The sequence below is a fragment of the Aythya ferina genome, assembly GCF_964211825.1.
Source record: "Aythya ferina genome assembly, chromosome: Z".
NCBI classification, from domain to species: Eukaryota; Metazoa; Chordata; class Aves; order Anseriformes; family Anatidae; genus Aythya; species Aythya ferina.
Window position 1 is genome coordinate 27,544,093 of NC_140299.1, and position 22,155 is coordinate 27,566,247.

A 22,155-nucleotide genomic window follows, 5' to 3' on the forward strand; every position below is an offset into this window, starting at 1 on the left:
TGCCTCAATAGATGTTTTCAAATATATCAGTTATTTAAAGCAAAAGAACATTTTCTTCCTAAATGCAGTTTTTTCCCCATTTTACTTTACCATTCATAAAGACCACTGAAAAGGAACTTGGGGAAGAAAGAATTATAGAGACAATGTGAAGCTTTAAAAAAAAAATAAAAAAATAAAAAAAGGTGACTCAGGGATATCCTCTTTCTTGTTGGAAAACTGATATTCTGAAAGTGAGACTGCAGTTCTCCAATACTGTAAAAGTTTTAGTGGATTTTTATGTGTGATTTTTAGACATCCACCCAAAGAAGAGGTCTAAGTTAATACTTATGTGTTACTTAAAAGATACATTGAATTCTATGATGGAAGTCAGTATTTCATTTATTTATTTATTTATTTATTTTTCTGTGAGGGCAAGGTATGACATATCTTGTTACCTAGCTTATAAAATGTTAGTGGTCCAGTAAGAAATATTATTTAATCTCTGTTTCAGTTCCTACTAAGCTTAATATTTTTGTGACTTGTTTTTCTAAAATGAATGGTTTTATACTGCTGCTACCCTGACCCTGATAAGGCACACATTTTCCTTCTGAACTAACAACACTTAATGTGTTGTAAAGACTTTCAATGACACTGGAAGCAGTTAAGCTAAATAATCAGATATGAAAAGAAAATATTTTCATGCTTTGAAAGCTATGGAAAGAACTTATATGAATACTTGTTTTTTTTTTTTTAATTTTACTTTCACTCCTTGTTTCTTGCTTTGTGTGTTAGAAAGACATTATTAATTATTTGAATCAAAGAAGGAAAAAGTTATTATTTTTGTTTTCTCTCCCCTCCTTTTTCTACTATAAAAGCAAAAGCACAGAAACATTTTCCTTCTACTTTGTGGATTTGCATGAAATCATGCATATGAATTTTTGTTTGATTTAAAAGAAACAATTTAGGACAAAAAGTGTTTCCTGAAAACCTATAATATTCATAGAAAGTAAACCTGCAAGCATCCAACTTTCCATCTCCTCATACCTTTTAGAAACATGACAATTCAGTGAACACCGAGATGTTTGTTGAATTTGAAGGTTAATTTAATTACAAAAAGCTACAAGGTAAACTGAGTCTCATACTTTGATAACATCACTTTTCTCTAATGAATTAGAGAAATGTACAACTGAACTGAAGTTAAAAGCAATATGAGCAGGGTCATATATTTCCACCTGTTATTTTTAGGTGTAGCACTATGAGAAATGTGAATGTACAGCAAGTAGGCATTAATTATTCACTCCTCTGTTTGGAGGCCTGGTGAAGAATAGCAACCACCTAATTTCTCTGCATAGACAGAACTTCACAGGATGGTGTTTGCAGGGTGGAGGAGCTAAGAGAACTGGTGTAGTGTCTCTAGGATGGGATCAAGTGTCTACACCTTATTCTTATTCTTGTTCTTCATGGGCCGGATACTAGGTGGTCAGAGAAACAACAAGTGTGTTGGCTATGAGTGGCATTCACTGGTTCCTTGCTATTCCCTAGCTGTGCAAAAGCCACGTAGGCTTTTGCTTTCTGTGGCCAGAGTTGCAGTGTAACTCAGACTCCTTTTACAGTGATGAAAAACATTTTGCTTTGTGGAGGGCTCCATGCTGAATATGCTACTATACCTCTTGGAAATAAATGATTGAAATACAAACATTTCACAAGGTCTTTGAAACTGGAAAGAATCTGTGCTCTTAGTAACATCCAACGTGCTAAATTCAAACCAAATTTAAATAAGCCCACTCTAATGATATCAGGAAGAACACATTGTGGAGTATAATTACTATTTCAGGTTTAGTCATCTCTCTAAGGTGCTTTCTAAAGCAAGTATCCCCTTGTTGTTTCAGCTTCAGATAAAAATTGTTTGAAATTGCTATTTGAAAAGGGAGTGTCTTTCATGTAACAGTCCCAGGTAGCAGAATATTTTTCTACCTGTCTACTTTTTCTTACAAGTATTTAGAAATAAGTGTAATGAAAAATAATAATCAGGAAATGAAAAGAAAAGAGATGACATATTTCTAGAGCATCCATCAGCCTCCAGAGAACAGCAGAACTTGTTTAAACTGTCTGATACACTGAAGCCCAGGCTGGGTTGTTTCCCTGGTGCAGATTTCAGAAACCATGAAGAGCATCCTATATTAGTCCAAACTGATAGGTGAGCGGAGGGGCAAGCGCTGAGCTCTGCTCTCTGGGGCAAGCGACAGGACCCGAGGGAACGGCATGGAGCTGGGACAGGGGAGGGTCAGGCTGGGGGTTAGGGAAAGGCTCTGCACCCAGAGGGTGGTCGGGCACGGGGACAGGCTCCCCAGGGCAGTGGGCACAGTACTGAGCCTGCCGGAGTTCAAGAAGCATTTGGACAACGCTCTGAGACACATGGTTTGGATTTTTGGGTGGTTCTGTGTGGAGTCAGGAGTTGGAATCAAGATGTTTTTGGTTCCTTTTCAAATTAAATTATTATATGATTTTATTCAAGAGCCAATATTGATTTTAGGCTGAGTTTACTATTTGCTATTGTTCTATAACAGGAATTTTAGAAAGCTACAAAGAAACTGTTGGAAAAATAAGTGGACCAAAATGTGCTTTTATGGTTATCTGTAACTAAAACCATCCATTTATAAATGTGTAGGATAATATTATTTTCCTGTAACATCACAGCAAGGAATAGCACCAGTGTGAATATTAGATAAAACCGATCTTCTGTGTAGTGCTATATTCACAATATGAAGTCACCAAGGTTCCCAAAAGTGTTATATGTGTGTTTATGAAGTTACCAAGGTTCCCAGAAATGTTATATGTCTCTTGGTAGCATTTTGTCAAGATGCTATGGAAGCAGTCACATGCATCAGAGAATTGGTGCTGACTGACCCCTCCTCCTGATCTCCTATACTCTGTGCCAAAAAAGAAAAAGCAATCAAAGACTTTTGATCTCAAAAACATTAATTTCTTTTTTTTCCTGTCCCATAAAAAGGGAAACCCTTCTAACACTACCCACAGATAAAGAAATGTCACTGAGTAGAATCTGCTGGATTCTGTAAGCAAGTGATCAGGACTCAGGATTCCCTTTAACAACTGTGGAGATTTTCACTAGCTTGTTCGCTATCAGACACAGAAAACAAACAAACAAACAAAAACACACACACAAAAAAACATGCACAAGCACTCAGTGGAAGGCACTGAACATGGTTGGGCCAGCAAGTCACAACATGGTTCATATATGTATAAACATTTACCCTTGGGTACTGTCCCGCAGCCCCTTGCCTGACATTGAGTAAGAATAAACTCACTTGCCATTTCTACTAAAATATAACAAAAGTTCCTCTCAAATCTTCTGCTTTTTGCACATGTCACTTGGCTTGATTTTCAAGAAATCGAGTTCTGAATAAAATGATTTGTTTCAAACTTATGTCAAGGAAGGGATTGAGAGAGGGATTTATACTGGAGTCATGGATTTTTGGTTTCCTTTTTTCTTGTGATGAATTGAGTTAGTAACCAAAAAAAACTTTTGTCATCACTAATGGTGAAGGATTAGTGTTAAAGTGGAAATTTCACATTTCAAACTTCAGTGTTCATTTCAAATCTCAATGTTGACTTTTTTTTTTTTTTTTTTGGCAAAAAGTAATTTTTTATTTGTTTGCAGCTCAAGTCTGTTTTCCAATATCTGTTGATGACATTTGGCTAAGTCTGAGCTGCCATTCCCACTCCGTATGCTAGTTTATTGAATTCAGTAAAACTGGCATTTTAAATCTGTTTTAGTTTAAAATGATTAACCTCAAGAATTTCTCCGTTTTAGTTGATTTACACAGGGGCTTGTTTTCCAAGTGATCAAAATCACAGAAGCTATACAAAATTTGTTTTGAATTTCAGTTCTCCTTTAGATGTGGCAACAAACTAACACTTATTTTTGAAATGTTCTCAAAGTTAACAGAATAATTAAGTGCTATATGCTGGAAGCATTTTGGGGGATCAGAGGGAAAAAACATTTGCTTCTTGATGTTTGCTTCTTTCAATGAGAAGATTCATGTTTAGCATCACAGGTGAAGGGCAAAGCCAGAGGGGATGTTACCTTAAATTACTTCCTTGGAGGCATATGATAGTCAAAAATATAATTTTGTGCTGGAGCTGAAGAACATTGCTCATTAAACAAATTTAACTAAATTGGTTTTAAATAATGAACCCTTATTTGAATGCACTTGTGAGATGTACATGAAGATGATCTTATTCTGAACAATAAATACATATTTTAGTTCTTCATGGTTTGAATGCTTTAACACAGATTTGAAAAACAATGGTCTTTAATCGCAGTGGAGACATATCACAAGTAGTTTCCTCCCAGTGTCCCAGTAATTTGCCTTAAGAATAATTTTGAACCCTGTCTCTTTGTCCATGATCCTTGGGTTCTCTAGTATTACTTGGGTATCAATGGAATAAATGCAGTCGTGTCCTAGGAATGACACTCACATCTCTAATTCTTTTGCTCTGTTTCCTTTGAAACTTCCATTCAGTTGGAAATTGCTAAGTCACTACTGAGCCACCTTAACTTGAAATATCTAGCAGAGTTTAATAGGGATTGATCATTTTTTTCAACAAAGCAGCTTTTCCAGCAAGAAGTCTGTCCAAACTTCAACTGAAACCAAATCTGTTTATACTAAATGACTAGGAAAGCATCATTGGGAAATTACTTTTAAGGAACTGGACACCAAGGGAAGTGCTTGGTAGCAGATACATTTTTCCTATATCTGTCAATTTCTGGATGAAATCCTCTTCTTTCAGTTCTTGTAGGGTAAAGCATGTCTTACTGGAACACACTATAATTACTGCTTTATCAGCCTTCAGTTTCACTATGAATTTTGATCTGTGTGAAACAAATTGAAAGAAAAACAACTACAAAAATATCTTGGTCCTAACAACATTCTCTGTGTTTAATTAAAACTAGTGTTTCATTAAAAATGTAAACTGTTCTGGAAACTTTATATAAAAACTCTCCTACATCATATGCTTTTCCTCTGCCTTTATTCAAGCATATGCACACATTTTACCTGCTACTTTCTTTTGAGGTTCTTGTTGCTTTACACATACAACATGCAGAATTCAGAAGGTGCCAAAACTTTCTCATACATTAACTGCTAGTTACATGGAAGCATGCCAGTGGGCTGGCTTGAAGAACCAGGACTGAAAGTGCCCCTCAGCTACCCTTTAAGATAACAAAGAGGTGGGAGGAGACCAGACCATCTCTCTGGCCTCCATAGAGGTGATAACAACACTGGGACTCCAGTAGGAAGGAAAGCTCAATCTATTTCCTTTTTAAAGGTCATAAATGCTAGTGAAAGGTTTATTTTCAAAACAACACCCCAAGCATAACAGCATAAGGGTTATGGAAGGGCATGCTTTTTTGATCATTCTAATTTTGAGTGTTCTGCATAGGTCCATTATTTGTTTTGAGGTAATACTACAGTAAAGCTCTCTCTTCTCAGCTTCTCTCTGCCATACTTAATGGTTGTGCTTTATAGGTGGAAAGATTCTGTCCAAAGTATGCTTTCAAGGACTCATCGCTTTGTTCAGTATTACATTTTTACCAGCAGATCTCTCCTTATGCTTATATTATTTATTTGTTATTCAATTCACCCTGTCTCATAATATCTGATATTCAGAAAAAAAAATCCTAAAACTTCATTAGTACAATTTAATAACTTTCCAGAGGAAAAACTATTTAATACTTAGGATCCCTGTCATCCACCAAAATGCACAATTTTAATTTGCAATGGCAGATATGGAAGTAGACAGGAAACAGGGATGAAGTGATAGGACTTCTATAAACAGTGATTAAAGTGACTTCACATACTTTATAAAGACAGATGCAGATCCATGGTACCAGCCTCTGACATGAGAACTCTTTATCAAGGTAAGAAAAGGAAGAAATATATCTTATTGACATCACTTTATAATAGCCAAATCCCAGATCCTGTTCTCAGCTACTCACTATTTTTTCCACAAAGATTTCAGTTTGACATGAATGAGACTAGGGACAAAATGAGGAGAGTTACTTAGGAAGAATTAGATCATCTTCAGAGGTCCCTTCCAACCTCAGCCATTATGTGATTCTGTGATTCTGTGAGTAGTTAAACCAGCTGGCCAACCTGTCATTCTTCCTAATAACTAGTGATAGTAGAATCAAGTTACATTTCCACACAGTCTGCTGGCACAAGTTAAGCTTTGCACAACTGAAGCTCTTCTAGCATATGTGCTCCTGATGCCACTGTCCTGCCCAATCTGTTCTTATCAGCCCTTAAGTTTGCACAGGTCTGGAAATTCATTATGCCTATGTCCAAAAGCTTTTGGGGACCCAGTCCTTCAAAAATATTTATATGAAACTATATATAGAACAGTGGCATCAAATACAGTGCAAAATATAACAACCATGAAGTGAGAGACTTTGATTCATTTTCCTCATCCCCCATGAAGGATTTGGACTCCCATCCCTAACCTCTTAAGGGAGTACTCTAGAGCCCAAGGCTGTGAGGCTAACTCTGCTCTTTAGAGGAAGATGCTCTACTGCCCTTGTCCATTACACAACCAAAAATGCAAATGCCAAGTGACAGGGAGTAGAGAGAAGTTGGAAAGGGTAGTTATGGGCTGTAGACATTTAAAACAAAAACTATAGTTTTTACAGGCCTGTGGACTCCATCCTCTCTAGAGATAGCTCTGGCCTTCCTCCATGCGTCTCTTCTGGAGGTTTATTGAAAACTTGGAAGTTTGAGGCACTTCACCCTACTGCCCTACTGGGTGATTGGGTGATTGCCCTTGTTGCTTGGCTACATATTCCGATTTTTTTTTTTTTTTTCTTTCTAGTTGCCCTTTCTCTGCAATGTTAAACCTCCAGAAGTCACTCAGGGTACAGTGTGGTTGAGGACAATTTGCTAAGGTACTTTTCTTGGACTGGAACATTTTCAGTATAAAGACTGACTTGTCTTCATCTCCAGGACTCACCCTTGCTGGGCTCACCCTCTCAGAACTTACGCTCTTGCTTTTTTTGTTTTCTTTTTAAAATAGTCAAAATTAGCCTGGGGTACCTAAGACAATTCTTCTTGACCTAAGCATGTGCACGCCTTCAAAAATAGCTGAGTGCCACATGCTGGTTAGTGTTTTTGAGGCAATAGTTCACTGCTATGTAACCTTGTGACCTTCAGTCACAGTATGAATATATTTAGTTTTCTAAAAAAAAACCACAACAAAAACCAAACAACAATAAAACAGGCTTTGCACATTGAAAAATGCTAACCAATACAGATTATGCAGTTCAAAAGTTATCAGCAAAAATGATCCAGCTGTACAGTGTGAAAAGATCAGTTTCTAAAGATGGGAGACACTGAAAGAGGTGTGATGTTTGAGGAATGGTGGGGAGATGAAGTGGTGCATGAATAGAGTGACTTGCAGTATCCATGGGCTTCATGTGTATTTGAGGAGAAGAAATACAACTGTTTCAGAGAGATGTACATTAGGAAGAATGCAGGTAGACATCTCACCACCCTCACCTCCTGCACAGTACCACAGTACAGCTCTCACTGTCCTGACACTTTCATGAATCTCTGAAGGCACAAGACACTCCATCAAAGCTGTCAAAGATACCTCACTTACCCAGGACACAGCTACTTATCTCTGTACATCCCTCATCTCACCAGAAAAAAAAAAAAAAAAAAGAAGCCTTATGTTTTTATACTAAGTGCCTTTAATCCAAATCCACCCTTCATGGAAGAAAAAAAAAATAAAAAAAAATCTGAAGACACCATCCTTAGGTCACAGAGAGATCTCTGATCCACAGAGAGCTGTCCGTAGGCCCAAAGACCATGCTGGGAAGTTGTCACTGTACCTTTTCCTGTTTCTTATATTCTTCACAGGACCTTGGTTTAGCTACTTTACTACCCAGAGCTGATATGGCTGTTTTTACATCCTCAACAACATCTAATATAAAGATATTAGATAATTAGATATATATTTAGATTTAGATGTATATATATTAGATATAGATATCTGTGGAGGGAAAAAGAAAAGCAGAAACTTGGGCCAGAATTTACCCTGCTGTAGGCAGAGGTGGGGCAGGGCTGTGCTGTGGACCTAGAGGTGGACATCTGCCAGCAAATGGCTGTTCCATCCCTCCCCAACATAGCCTTGAATACTGTTGGTAGCAGTGAACTGGGGAGATTAAGATATTCAGCTGAGGACATATGATCTTCGTCCCTTTAGACATTTTTAGACCTGATAATCTTCTGTACCTTACAGGATCACACCATACGTACTTGTGGTTTGGGGTGAAGTAACCAGCTAACATTTCAAAGCCTGTGAACTTAACATCCACTTTATTATCCAGGTTATCTGTGTGTTACTGGCCATTTTAGTAGATAGAATAAAGAAGCAGAGAGGGTATGAACCACAGATGGAACAGAGAAGTGATGAGGGAAGGAAACGTAAGAGAAGAACTAAGAAAACTCACAAAGAGGAAGAAAAAAAAAAAAGAGAGAAAGGAGGATAAGGAAAAGAGAAATAAAAGCCAAAAGAGCAGCAAGCCTAAACTGTATTCAAAAGTCACTTCTTATGGATACTGAAGTGACTAAAGATGGTCCATGAGAGTAAAGTACTGCTAGGATGCCAGGGTCATTACCAAAAATACCATATTGCAGATGTTCAGTGGTTAACCCAGTCATACTGCTGTGTGACCTCCACCCAATTGTCTTATTAGGCAAGAGAAGAACAACAAAATGTTGAGAATGATAGCAAAAATTTGGCTAAACTGAGGACAAAACATACGTAAGAGCAATGAGAGTGAAAGCAAAATATTTTGCCAAACTTTTGCATTCACAGAACCACAGAATCACAAAATCATCTAGATTGGAAGAGAACTCTAAGATCACCAAGTCCAACCTCTGACCTAACACTAACCAGTCCTCTACTAAACCATATCACTAAGCTCTACATCTAAATGACTTTTAAAGACCTCGAGGGATTGTGACTCAACCACTTCCCTGGGCAGCCCCTTCCAATGCCTAACAACCCTTTTGGTAAAGAAATTCTTCCTAATATCCAACATAACCCTCTGCTGGTGTAACTTTAGCCCATTCCCCTTCATCCTGTCACCAGGCACATGGGAGAATATACCAACCCCCGCCTCGCTACAGCCTCCTTTAAGGTATCTGTAGAGTGCATTAAGGTCACCCCTGAGCCTCCTCTTCTCCAGACTGAGCAATCCCAGCTCCCTCAGCCACTCCTCGTAAGACTTGTGAGAATGTTGAGAACAGACCACTCATATTGGACAGAAGAAAATACCTACAGCTACCTCCCTACTGCACCTGGCAATTTCTTTTGATTCTAATCAATGTCACCACTGAAAAGCAAATTATGCAATACTACTACTCAGTGCAATAATATCTCTCTATAAACATATCTGATGCCACCGGTAGTGCCCTGGCTTTGGCAGAGTAGGTGGTAGGACTGTTTCAGATTTTTGGCAAAGGAAATTTCAGAATGTAATTTAATATTTTCAATTTATTATCAAAACAGAAAATGATCTTTAAGTTACACACACACACAAAAGTGAAGATGTATTTATTTTTATACTGTTTCATGCATTTTATTTACTAGATGAGATACCAAAGTAACTATACTCCTGTAAAATTGCTTATAACATCTTGCTCCCTGAAAACTGAGTAGAAAAATAAGTTGCACGTATACCTAAGATGGTTCCAAAAGCTACTCTAACAGCAGTGCAGATAAGATATTTCCCAAACATTTGTATTTCTAAGCTAAAATAAAGAAAAAATATGTAAGTTAAAATGTTAAAATTTAGGAATAACAAAGATGAAGGTCAAACAAAGCAGGGAGCACACTTTGCTAAGAGACCCATTTCTTTACATTCATATGATTTTCCAGACTACAGAAATGCAGGTATGTGGCTGTAAGAGCCCCTATAGCAGCCAGAATATTTAAAACGATCAAACCTTAAACAAGAAGCCAGGAAGACATGCCAAAACAGAGTCACTGAAGGAAAAAAAATAATAATTGAGGATTATACAATATATATGAGATATCTTTGAAAGTTCATTTTTTGTTGCAGCTGTTTACTGTGTCATGTTCAGCTCTTTAAGTGTGTCAGATTTTTTAATCAGTTAAGCTTCTTAGGTGTGTAATTGTATGATTTCCATTGTTTGTTTGAAAAGGTTTCAGTCTGTTAACAGGTATGGAAAGGCAGGTATGACTTTTCATATGTAAACACTGAATTTGCCAAAAGTATCAAATTTTGGTCATGTCGTAGATGGCTCCATATCCCATCGTACAACAAAACCCATAACAAATTGCATGGAAAATCATGATCTATCATTTTCAGAGTTCATTGGAAATCTTGCCATAAACCATACCAAGCTCTGAATTACATCCTATTAAGAGCTACCAAAGCTATTAGTTTTAATTTTCTAAGCATTTACTGAGACAAATATGTTTTTGTTGGAAAGAAGAAGTTTTATCCTGAAGCCTGATATCAGCAGATGAAGGTAATTTCCCAGGGAGAAGTGAAAAGACACTGAACTCCTTAGTACTATCATATTAATGTAGGAAGAAAAAACCTGATCTCATCCACTTCTCATTTTCAGTTATTCCAGACCATTTTCATGAACAATTGTTTACTTATTCCCAATACCAATTGTATTAATGATGGCAATACAAATGGGGAAGAGAAATATATATGGCAATACCTTCATCTTGACAGAGTTACCCATTTAAGCAGACATATCTGTCTCATAGAAGGTGTGGAACAAGAAGCCTTATCTCAGAAGACAATTAAGATGATGATTAGACCATGGACTTAATCTGACACAAGATCTACTTGAATGTGAGAGAAAACAAATATTTGTAGAAATGGTATTGAAAAAGAGTTGACTAAACTTCACAAAGTCTATTATTCCAAGTTCAAGCCTGTTATTTTAAGGCTTCCCCAATATTTGTGTGTCCCTAATCAGTATCTGCATTCATTGATTTTGGATATTTTCCCTAAATTCATGTTTATTTTTGCAAGGTAGTCCAAATTTTTTCCTCCTCCCAGATCCACTTTGTGGCACAAAAAATGTTCTCATATTATAGAATGTAATAGATCTCTTATATTAGCTTCAGATAAGAGAGCATAAAGAGTTCAGGGCTGATTTGTATATTAACATATAGCCAATTTGTATATAACATATACTCAGCTTGTGTACTCACTTTGAGTATATTACTATATAGTCAGTATACGTTAATGGAGCACATTTTTCAAAATTGTGTGCAAGAAAACGTGGATATTGAAGCCAGAAAAGATGAATGAAAAATAAAATTTCCATGGGCTTCGTTAATGATTAAGAGTGTAAGGTTGGCTCCGATTTTAGAGAAATTTTGGTTTAGATTTGAGCACGATCTTCTACCTCTGGCCCTCCTCTAGTAAGTATAGTCACTAAAGCCTAGAGTAAATAAAATGCCTTTATTTGAAAAAAGCTGTACAAATAACCAGTTATCAAAGAGCAGTGATAGTTTGAATCAATATCCAGAAAGCTTAGTATTGAAATAACTAAATCTTTTGAGCATGTTTACAGATTTTGCATTGTTCACGGAGGCAGTACCTACAAATAACAATCTGACTGTACAAATGCAAGCAGATGCATGCATTTTACAGATACAGAAAATTATCATAATCCAATCCAACTACTTATTCAACGCAGACCATAAAACCAGCAAAACAGATAAGAGACACTTGAAAACTAGAGGTTAAAAAGTCCACTTCATTATTTTCCAACTCTGAAATTATGAAACTCCCAAAAGAAAAAGAAATGAGGAACGGCAACATTATTGTGGGACTTCACTCATACACACAAAGCAGCATGAAAGAAGATATGAGAACAAGCAAAAGGGAAAGAAAAAAAGGGCTTATGTTGCCATTGAAGAAAACTAACAGGGAAAATCTTAAGGAGGGATCAGATGTATACCAACTAAAAATTACTTGATTACCAGTAATGGATATATTCACGTTTGTATAGGTATTCCTGGGATTTTTGAAGTCTGACAAATACCTCAAAGAAGTATAGATTTGGTAGGGGACACTGCTTTGCTGCTGAAATGAAATTAATTCAGCATAGTAAAGCTCCATTATTCAGATATGGAGACTGGTGTAAGTTTTGTATAAATAGCAAGGGAGTGAAAACTAAGTAAAGATTTTAGTGTTTAATTGAACAACTATATGAGTGAATACATTTTAAAACAAAAACTGTACTGAAGGGTGAACGAAATGAAGGAGATCCTGTAAAACCCATTAAGCCAACCACAACCACCTCTGTAATAACATTTTTTTTTTGAAAAATAATAATAATATGGTTGCTCAAGGAGGCTCAAGCTCTTCAACTGATCAATTTTGGCTGAAGAAATCTAATAGAGTGTTATTTGTCAGTGATCCTCACCAAATCACTGTACAGGAACAGATATTAAATTTCATTCTTTTCTTATAGATGCCAATCTTTCAGGCCCCAAGAGGAAACTACAGTCATATATGTTCATCAAACACAGAATTTCTTTTCCAGCTTAGAGAAACTGGCCTGTTCAGCCACCTTTAAACTTCCTACAATCTGTTCTCTTTCACCGTCATTTGAAATAGCAAACACAAATGCAAACCTTGTACTAATTAACCTGTTTCCCATTGTTAGAAGGTATGTATCACTTTCACACATCTTGGTCTCATTTCATGCTTTTTTTTTTTTTTTTTTTTTAATGGTTCCACTGCCCAAGAAAAAAATCAGAAGAGTAGTAGTCTGTATTTAAGCTGGAGCAGCTTCATAGCCTCACATTTGTATTGCTGGGATTATTATTCTTCTATAGATAGAAGGCACTTTCATACAGGAAGCAGAATCTTGGTTCTCTTGAAGTCTAAAGAAATTTTACTGTTGACTTCAGTAGGGAATATTAACTGTGGACTATAACAATGAGTGTACTTGCAGAGTGAATAGCATGGTTTACACACTTTGTTTTTTGTTTTGTTATCCTTTGTCTTTAGAAATACGATGTCTGGAAATGAGAAAGTAAACGGTAATTCATATTCTGTGCTAAAATCTCTTCCTCTTTCAGGGAAGTTAACATTATTAGCTGCTGCATAGGTAGTCTAATTTGGAAATAACTCCACAACTATCTGCGTTCTCTGTAGACTCGCTTTTCTGAAAGGTCATAGAAAGAGCTTATTTGTGGCTCTATTTTTCAAAATATTTTTTTTCAAAATACACTTACTTATGTAGACATAAAGACATGTGAATATGCCTGTCTGTTCTGAAGAAATGATCCCTTTTAAAAGCTCTGGAGAGTTGGGTTTAGGCTTTTTAAATGTTTGACTGCCAACATTGCATGGAAACTTTTGTCTCAGGGCACTTTCCACACCAAGGTTTCAAAACTGAAAACCTGGGATACTGCTGATAAAAGCTAGAATGTTTAATGTTATCCAGATTTAAACTGAACTCATTGTTTAGAATCATGACAGTGTTCTACATAGCATTCCATCCTAAATAACTAGGTGTTGAGCAAGGAAAGACTTTTGAATTAATGGTTGGATTTCATGATCTCGGATATCTTTTCCAACCTAAATGATTCAAAGCCTTAAAGTGCTTATATAGGAAAAAAAATAAATAAAAATGTCCCTAGGGGATATTTAATATAAAAATTCATCACTTCCTACTCCTTTACTTATCATTAAATACTAACATAAGACATAACCATTGTCAGATAAAACAAAAATAATGGTAAAAGTACTATTAAGAGCTTAAAGTTCTGTACTGTAGTCATTTAGGACTCCTTATGTACGAAAGAAATATTTATCGCCTGGTGGTCAAATCTGCAGTCTCTTTGACATTTTCTCAGGACTCACATTTTTATGGAATTAAATTCTGATCACAGTGAAGATCGTGTCTCAAATTTAAATTAGCAAAGGTTTGCTACCAACAGAAAAGGAGATGAAATGACAGGCCAGATTTAATCTTTTCTCAGAGAATTTGTATGATACAGGGTTTGGCAATATGGAGGTAAAATAAAAGCAACAAGATAATATGTTTTTAGACTGTAAATCGGTACGTTTCCCCACCCTCTTGGATGCTCTTTTGTCTGATTATACATAACCACTCTGACTGTACTAATCACTAACTTTAAAAACTTTCTTTTGTAGGCTTGGTCCCATGATGTGTGTAGCAATGGACAGCAGAATAAAACCATACACTCAGTGAAAGCCACCAAAGGTTAGTTGTGCATGGAAATTACTGCTTTCTAGAAACTGCTAGCAGTTCTACAGCTTTTTCCATAACTCTGTGTTCCAGATAGACTGAAAATTTGCATAAAATAGGCTGTGGAAGAAAGAAGGAACTGGCAGCCAAGAGACAAGAGAGCAATTAGACAGAACTCACTGTCACTTCTGTGTATTTTTGGCAGCATTTCAATAACCTAACAAAGCCAGTAAATAACATAGCTGGGTTCTCAATTGCTATGAGCTTTCTGAAGTGTTTTATACTCATTTTGCTGCTAAAGAATCAGAAACACAAGATGAAAGACATTTGAGGGACAGGCCCATACTTTGAAGGGGACATTTTGATCTACAGGTATATTTTATGTTCAAATTGTGTGAGTTTAATGTTGCTTATAATGAAATTTGAAAAAATACTTTTCCATTTTGGAAATAAGTGGAATTTTTTTTTTGGTATTCAGAGGATTTCTTTCCACTGCTCCTTTTAAGTAAGTCAAGCCTTTGTATCGAAAGAGTCTTCAATATCTATCTGTTCCTTATTCTGCCTACTGAGTTAGAGTGACAAAGAAACATATCTGAATGCATACTCCCTAACAGTCTTCTCTGTTATGAAATGTGCACACACACATTTACATATATTAAATATGCATATGTAAACACACACATGTATATATATAGTGTGTATACACACACATATGTTGAAATTCAATGATCTAAGGACAGAAAGTCACATCTTGGCATAGTTATTACAGTTACCCTAGCTTTAGTTGACCCTAGGCTGAATTGGTCCTTTCCTTTCCTTTCCTTTCCTTTCCTTTCCTTTCCTTTCCTTTCCTTTCCTTTCCTTTCCTTTCCTTTCCTTTCCTTTCCTTTCCTTTCCTTTCCTTTCCTTTCCTTTCCTTTCCTTTCCTTTCCTTTCCTTTCCTTTCCTTTCCTTTCCTTTCCTTTCCTTTCCTTTCCTTTCCTTTCCTTTCCTTTCCTTTCCTTTCCTTTCCTTTCCTTTCCTTTCCTTTCCTTTCCTTTCCTTTCCTTTCCTTTCCTTTCCTTTCCTTTCCTTTCCTTTCCTTTCCTTTCCTTTCCTTTCCTTTCCTTTCCTTTCCTTTCCTTTCCTTTCCTCTATCCCAGATGTCTTAATCAATTTAGAGATCCTACATTTTTTCCTTTTCTGTGCATTAGTTTATCCCTTTGTCTAAAGTTTCCATCTTAAAATTTTGTCACTGAAACTTTGGTTTCACACATTATTTCAAAGGTAGTTTGAGAATCTACCCCATTAAATGGAAGTACTCTGTTTGCAAGCAGGTTTTTAAGAAGCCTTCTGTTGTCTACAACCTAACTAGGTCACAGAGATGTTCTTTTTTAGGAGCACGTTTATCCAGCATGGAGCTTCCCGAAAATGAAGCATGAGTGTTTTATTACTCTAAACACCTTCAAACTTGCCACCTGACATTTCCAAGAATGGTGCTATAAATTGCATCAACATGACACAAGTGATAGAGGGAAAATATGTCAAGTTTTCCAAAGTAACCCCTGCTTGGTTTGACAAATGCATGTAAATAGACACAGGCATACACACATATACATTTGGATAAGAGCATCCCTACAGAGCCAAGGCAAAAGGTAGCAGCTTTGTTTAAAATGAAGCAAAATTTAAAACAGGTATTTCAGATTAACTCAAAATTCAAAATAAGTTTTCTATACAGTCAGTGGAATACATTTTGACAGAGTATAATTATTAATCTCCCGTGTCACATTAGAAACATTAGAAAGCATCTGAGCATTCTGAGGTGTCAGTTATTCTGGAAACTTCGGTAATTGTTGAAATTTGTGCTCCTGTTTAGACTAAAAACAAAACAAAACAAAACAAAAGTAGATTATGTCCATAATGCAGTTCAGACAGTGGTCAGAGGCTTTCCTCCCCTAAATCTGCCAGGTAAATATCACTGGGATTAAAACAAAGAAAATAAATTAATCTCCGCCTTCTTATTACAATACAAAGTGAGAGAAGCCAGGAAACACGGCACAAAACCTGATGGTACACAGTGTCCTTAGATCACTTGGCCATTGTTTTCTCTCACAGCAGCACATGCTAATGATACAAAGAAGTTTAAAGTCTTTGGCTTTGATTTTTCATGTCACAACCATAATAAATGTGCACATTATTGTTTGTATTGCCATATCCTTTAGATGCACCGCCAATTTCTAGGGCCTGTGCATGTGCAGCCAAGGACAGGACTTTGCCCACAAATAGCTTGGCTAAATTAAATTAAGCAGAAACATTGCCACACAGAATCAGCTGCTAAGTAGACTGTCACGTTACAACGTGTTTATGTTACAAAGATATTGAATGAATCAAACTGGAATTTAAACTGCCATTAGCACCAAAGGAAGACCAAATATTCTTTTTTTCTCCACAATTTAATTCTGCTTTAAATGCTCTTCACCTTTTATGGGCCTAAGCAGGACGTCCTCAGGTGTATTTAATTAAAAAAAAAAAAAGCAACCTCCAAACCAATGAACTAGACAATAAAGTGTTAACCCCAGGAGAACAGGAAGAAATAAATATATTTGTTTGTCTATCTGTTTGTTTGTCCTAGGGAACCAAAAGAAAGAAATATGATGAAGAACGAAGACACAGGTTTTACTGTGGACAATACACAAACCTCTCCCTTTTCCCGCTGCCTGCAGCCACTGAGCCCTGTTACAAAGCCACACAGAACGACACAATTTGGTGAAGAATTCAGACAGCACCTCTCACATTTCCGCTATGGCCCTCCTCCTCTTGGAGACATGGAAAGTTTTCAGGGGTCCTTAGAAGGAGGGTCTCGGAAACGAAAGAGCATGCCAACAAAAATGCCTCCTTCTATTGCTCTTGAGGGTTCCTCATCACCACCCCACAGACCTGAAGATCAAAATGATATAGGGTCTTCCAGTCTTTCCTTGGTGTTTCAACAGCCAGTACAGCCCAAGTACAGTTCCCAGATGATTGACCTCTGCAACTTTGGTTTTCAGTTCTACAGAACTCTGGAGCATTTTGGAGCCAAGACCATTAAGCAAGAACCAGTGAAGCCTAACATGGCATGGCCCAGTAGTCCAGCATTCATGCAGGCTCCTTACCCCTATTATCCTAAAGTCCATCCTGGCTTAATGTTTCCTTTTATTGTGCCCCCAAACCTTCATTTCAGGAACCCCATTCAAATGAAAAGGCCTCCAGAGCCACCCTTCAGGAGGGCAGAAGTGAGAGAAAGTGGTGAAAATAAACAGAAAGTGGAAAGAGTAGATGTCAACCTTCAGATAGATGACAGCTACTATGTTGATGTTGGGGGTGAACAGAAACGCTGGCAATGTCCCATGTGTGAGAAGTCCTATACATCCAAGTACAATTTGGTCACCCATATCTTGGGGCACAGCGGCATTAAGCCACATGCTTGCTCCCGATGTGGCAAGCTTTTCAAGCAGCTGAGCCACTTGCACACTCATATGCTTACACACCAGGGCACAAGGCCACACAAATGCCAGGTGTGCCACAAGGCTTTCACTCAAACCAGTCACTTGAAGAGACACATGATGCAACACAGTGACATCAAGCCTTACAACTGCAGGATCTGTGGCAGAGGTTTTGCCTACCCCAGTGAGCTGAAAGCACATGAGTCCAAGCATGAGAGTGGCCGAGAGAACATTTGTGTGGAGTGTGGTCTTGACTTCCCCACCCTGGCCCAGCTGAAGAGACACTTAACAACCCACCGTGGCCCAATACAATACAATTGCACTGAATGTGATAAGACCTTCCAGTACCCAAGTCAGCTGCAAAACCACATGATGAAGCACAAAGACATCCGTCCCTATATCTGCACTGAATGTGGCATGGAGTTTGTGCAGCCCCACCATCTCAAACAGCACTCCCTAACTCACAAGGTAAGCCATCACATGTTGTCTTCTCACCTTGTATCAGACAGTAGCACAAAGATTACAGAATGATACAGAATGATACAGAAAGATTCACCTACCTCCTCAGAGGGAAGGTGACCAGTCTACAAAGACTCATGCTGGCCATTTGCCAGCAGTAGGATTTTGTGCAGAGCAGAAGTCTCAGCAATACTCTCAACAATGGAACCTAGATGTCTCTGACAATCTCAAGAAAGTAAAATCAGAAAAGTAAAAGTAAGTTTACTTTACAAAAGTAAAAATGCAAAAATATTTTGGTATAAACAGGACTTTATTTAAACCACCTGTATTGCTTCCCATAATTGTGTTCACATCTCTCTGTTTCTGGCTTTTATTTTCAGAATGACCTTCTGTGAAATAATTTGATTTTGCAGAGCTGTCTAATACCTAAAAGTTTTAACAGAAATTTTCTTCTGAAATATATATGTATTCTTTTGCATCCCTTAATTGGGAAGTAGGTGGTATAGAGTAGGCTGTATGTATGTGGCAGAAGAAAGCATATTATTACTCATCAGATTTTGAAGAATCATTATGAGACATTTAGGGAAAAAAATACACAAAACAACACAACAACAAAACACAACCTAAGAAAAAATCCTGTTTGTGTAGAAATTATTCTAAATGCCAGTTAATGGAAGTGGACAAAGAGGACCATAATCCCAGCCAATTTATATCAAGTGGCAGTCTTACCATGGCTGTCAGTAATGACAGCTATGTCAGTTTTGACTAGGAGTAGGCTTTGGAACACATCCAGAAAACACCACTTTAAAAAATGTGAAAAATATAAATGCTCCATTCAAGAATGTCTGAAATTGTTATCCACCATTATAAAAATATGATAAATGCATACAAATGACATATTTTATAAAAATTGCTTCCAGTTTTGAATATGTTTTTCATTTAACACATGAATTTTAGATTTATAAGAAAAACAGTAAAAATACAGAAAGCTAGAGGCACATTTTCTTTTGAACAACCTCTACTTCCACATTTACTTTTTCTTCTTCACTATTCTATTACCATTTCTGCTCTCTTTGGAGATTCCCTGGTCTTTGGATTTACCATACAAAATTCTACTAATTTAAAACATGGTTTTTTTTTTTTTTTTTTTTTTTTTTTTTTTTTTTTGTCATAGGAAATGCAATGTCCTTGAGCCTTTAGAGAGCTTCTGCTTCTTTGTCCACAGCTGCAGGTGGATTCAGCTGTGAACATAATTAACAGTACTTAGCTGCCCAAATGCAGCCTCAAATTGGATAGCTGGATGCTGAGAATCGCTGTGGGTGTTCACCGTTTCAGATCTGCAATTAACTCTATAAAAACCACTGAGTGGCACAAAAGAGACTGGCATTTCATGTCTTATTTGTAAATGGGGCTTGCAGGATAAATAATTGCTCTTGGCACTTCACTGGTAAATCTTCACTACTTGCAGCAAGTTATACTCAAACTCCTAAAGGGTTTAGTGGAAAATTCATTGATTTTTGTAGCATGGAAATGACTCTGAGAAGCTGGCAGTTAGTACATACATGTATGACCAAGAATACTGATCTGTTTATTGGTAAATTGATTATATAGTATAGAGAGTGACAGAAACATTCTGTGACCACCAGAATAAAACAGGTTACTCCACTATGGTTAATGTAAGTCCCACAAAGAGTAAAAAGTATTTTCTCTTCAGCGAATATAATATGTAGATCATTATTTGGTGATATTGCTTAACTACTTCTCAGCTATTTCTGATTATTTTCATTTGCTTCTTCAAAACAGGGATAGATCTTTTTTTTTTTTTTTGGAAGCCAATTATGTTAAACTACCATAGTCAAGCACTTCTTCAGTCTCTTAACTGGTTAACATTTAATCTTGGTCCACAAGTGTTCACATTTGACCAGTACCTTACACAAGCTGTAGAGAAGGAAAGAGAAGCTGTGCAACTGACTACGTCTCATGGATTTGTAAATTTAGCAATGGAAACAAAACTCCTTATTTCATCAAGCTTAGATTTTATTTTCCTTCTCTGCTTCTCAGACTCTTGTAAGAACTTGCCAAGAAAAAAAATGTGTCCATTACTAGAGCAAATAATGTTAAAGGCAAAATAATTGCTTACCTGCTTTGCTAATGTAGAATGAACAATTTATATATTGTGAAATGATCTACAAACTATTCATTTTTATTATTATTATTATTTTTATTTTTATTTTTTTTCCCTCTTACAGGGTGTGAAAGAACACAAATGTGGAATCTGTGGCCGGGAATTTACTCTGCTGGCCAACATGAAGCGACATGTCCTGATCCACACCAATATCAGAGCATACCAATGCCATTTGTGCTTCAAGAGCTTTGTGCAAAAGCAGACTCTCAAGGCACATATGATTGTTCACTCTGATGTCAAGCCTTTTAAATGCAAGGTAAGTGTATCTCCTTTGATGACGGAGGCATAAACTCATAGAATGTTTCTGGAATATTACCACATTGTGATATGAAAGAATTAGAAAAACAAGACTTGCTAACACATTCTATGGCTATATTTAAATTAGCATAAAATAGTCCAGTTTCCTTTCTTGATCCAGGTTCTGCTTAGGTAGCACAAAAGAATGGAGTTAAGTGTCTGTGATTTACTTGCTTCCCCTTCAATATCAATAACGTTCGTCCTGTAGTATTTTTTTTTTCCGCTTAGTGAGCATTGAAATGCCACTGAGGTTTGAGGACAATAAACATACCTGACATTTGCCTAGTACAGCCACCCAAACAGAAGTTTAAGTGCTTAATAGCTTGAAACACTGACTAAACACATAGATCCTGCACCCCACAGAGGACCATGGAAAAGCAGCAGCCAGCAGTTCACACAGTGATGCTATGCAACAGTTCAGGGAAAGACTCAAAGAAAACCACAGCAAAACAGAACTGCAGAATGGGCCAAAGGTTTTGGCTTTGGTTTTCTTGACTGCACTCATCTCTAATCTTTTCCTTATGGATCATTCATGTTTATTTTCTTACTCAGTATTAGACACTACATCTGTCCTCCTTGCTGTCTTTTTGGTTCGTTACTGTAATCATACCTGGTGAAGCCAGAGACTGGGTTTTATTCCCTCTTTGGTCTGCTCTAAGATACGGAGAAGAGAATGTTACCCTGTTTATGCCTAAGTAACGGAAGTTTGGTCTGGAAGAGATTTCTAGAACTTTTTCATCCAACATCTTCATGGAATTAAATATTTTCTTAAATTGAGTTTTTCATTCAGAAGCACAGTGGGATGAAGAATTTTTAATGGAATGATTCTCTCCTGAAAACCATAGACCTTCAAAATATCATGGGAAAATATTGCTTTTATAGTAGTTTTAATAGAAAAATATCAGAGTTATTATTTCTGAATTCTTCATTTTGTTTTGATAACATTGAAGTGTTTCACTTTGAAAAAAAAGGTAAAAACAAAGACTTTCAACTTTAGCATTTTGTTTTATTTCTATTTATATCCTATTAAAATATTATTTTCTATACTAACACTTATTCTATATTGATAAAATAATTTTTGTTACTGAAATACTTGGGTAGTTCCATGCCAAGTCTGCTGGAGACTTTCATTCTTTAAATACACCTGTAACCCTATGGCTTTGTTCCCTTTTGATCAGTCATCCTATGACCCCTCACATTTCAGAAAAAGAAAAAAATCTGTTGTTTGATAAGCTTTTCTGGATGTAGTATCTTCACAGAATCATTAGGATCCATGCTATTTCTGAGAAATGTGTTAGTTAGTTAGCTGGAAGTTTGTGTTCATGCTAGGATTTGATGATGACAGGCTATTAAAACTTGGAGATGTCAACAGTGTGAGTCAGGAACTGGAGTACCAACAGTGTGTTTTCCAGCCAGTAACAAAAGCTTTTTAGGAACACCTGTTTTTCTTATACATTTTTTAATTCTTTGTCCC

The 22,155-nt window shown here is 36.7% G+C and overlaps 1 protein-coding gene across 3 annotated transcripts in view; it reads left to right on the top strand.

Moving 5' to 3' along the window:
• Window positions 1-22,155, top strand: part of ZNF366 (zinc finger protein 366) — a 38,049-nt gene that overhangs the window by 3,802 nt on the left and 12,092 nt on the right. For 2 of the 3 annotated variants that reach the window (XM_084503130.1, XM_084503131.1), the window contains exons 2-4: window positions 14,225-14,294; window positions 16,891-18,208; window positions 20,449-20,640. In XM_084503130.1, the coding sequence (XP_084359256.1) occupies window positions 16,910-18,208; window positions 20,449-20,640 (1,491 nt within the window). In that variant the 5' untranslated portion in view covers window positions 14,225-14,294; window positions 16,891-16,909. Of the gene's footprint in view, window positions 1-12,573; window positions 12,729-14,224; window positions 14,295-16,890; window positions 18,209-20,448; window positions 20,641-22,155 lie in introns of those variants that run through there. The other variant, XM_084503132.1, reaches the window with a different exon arrangement.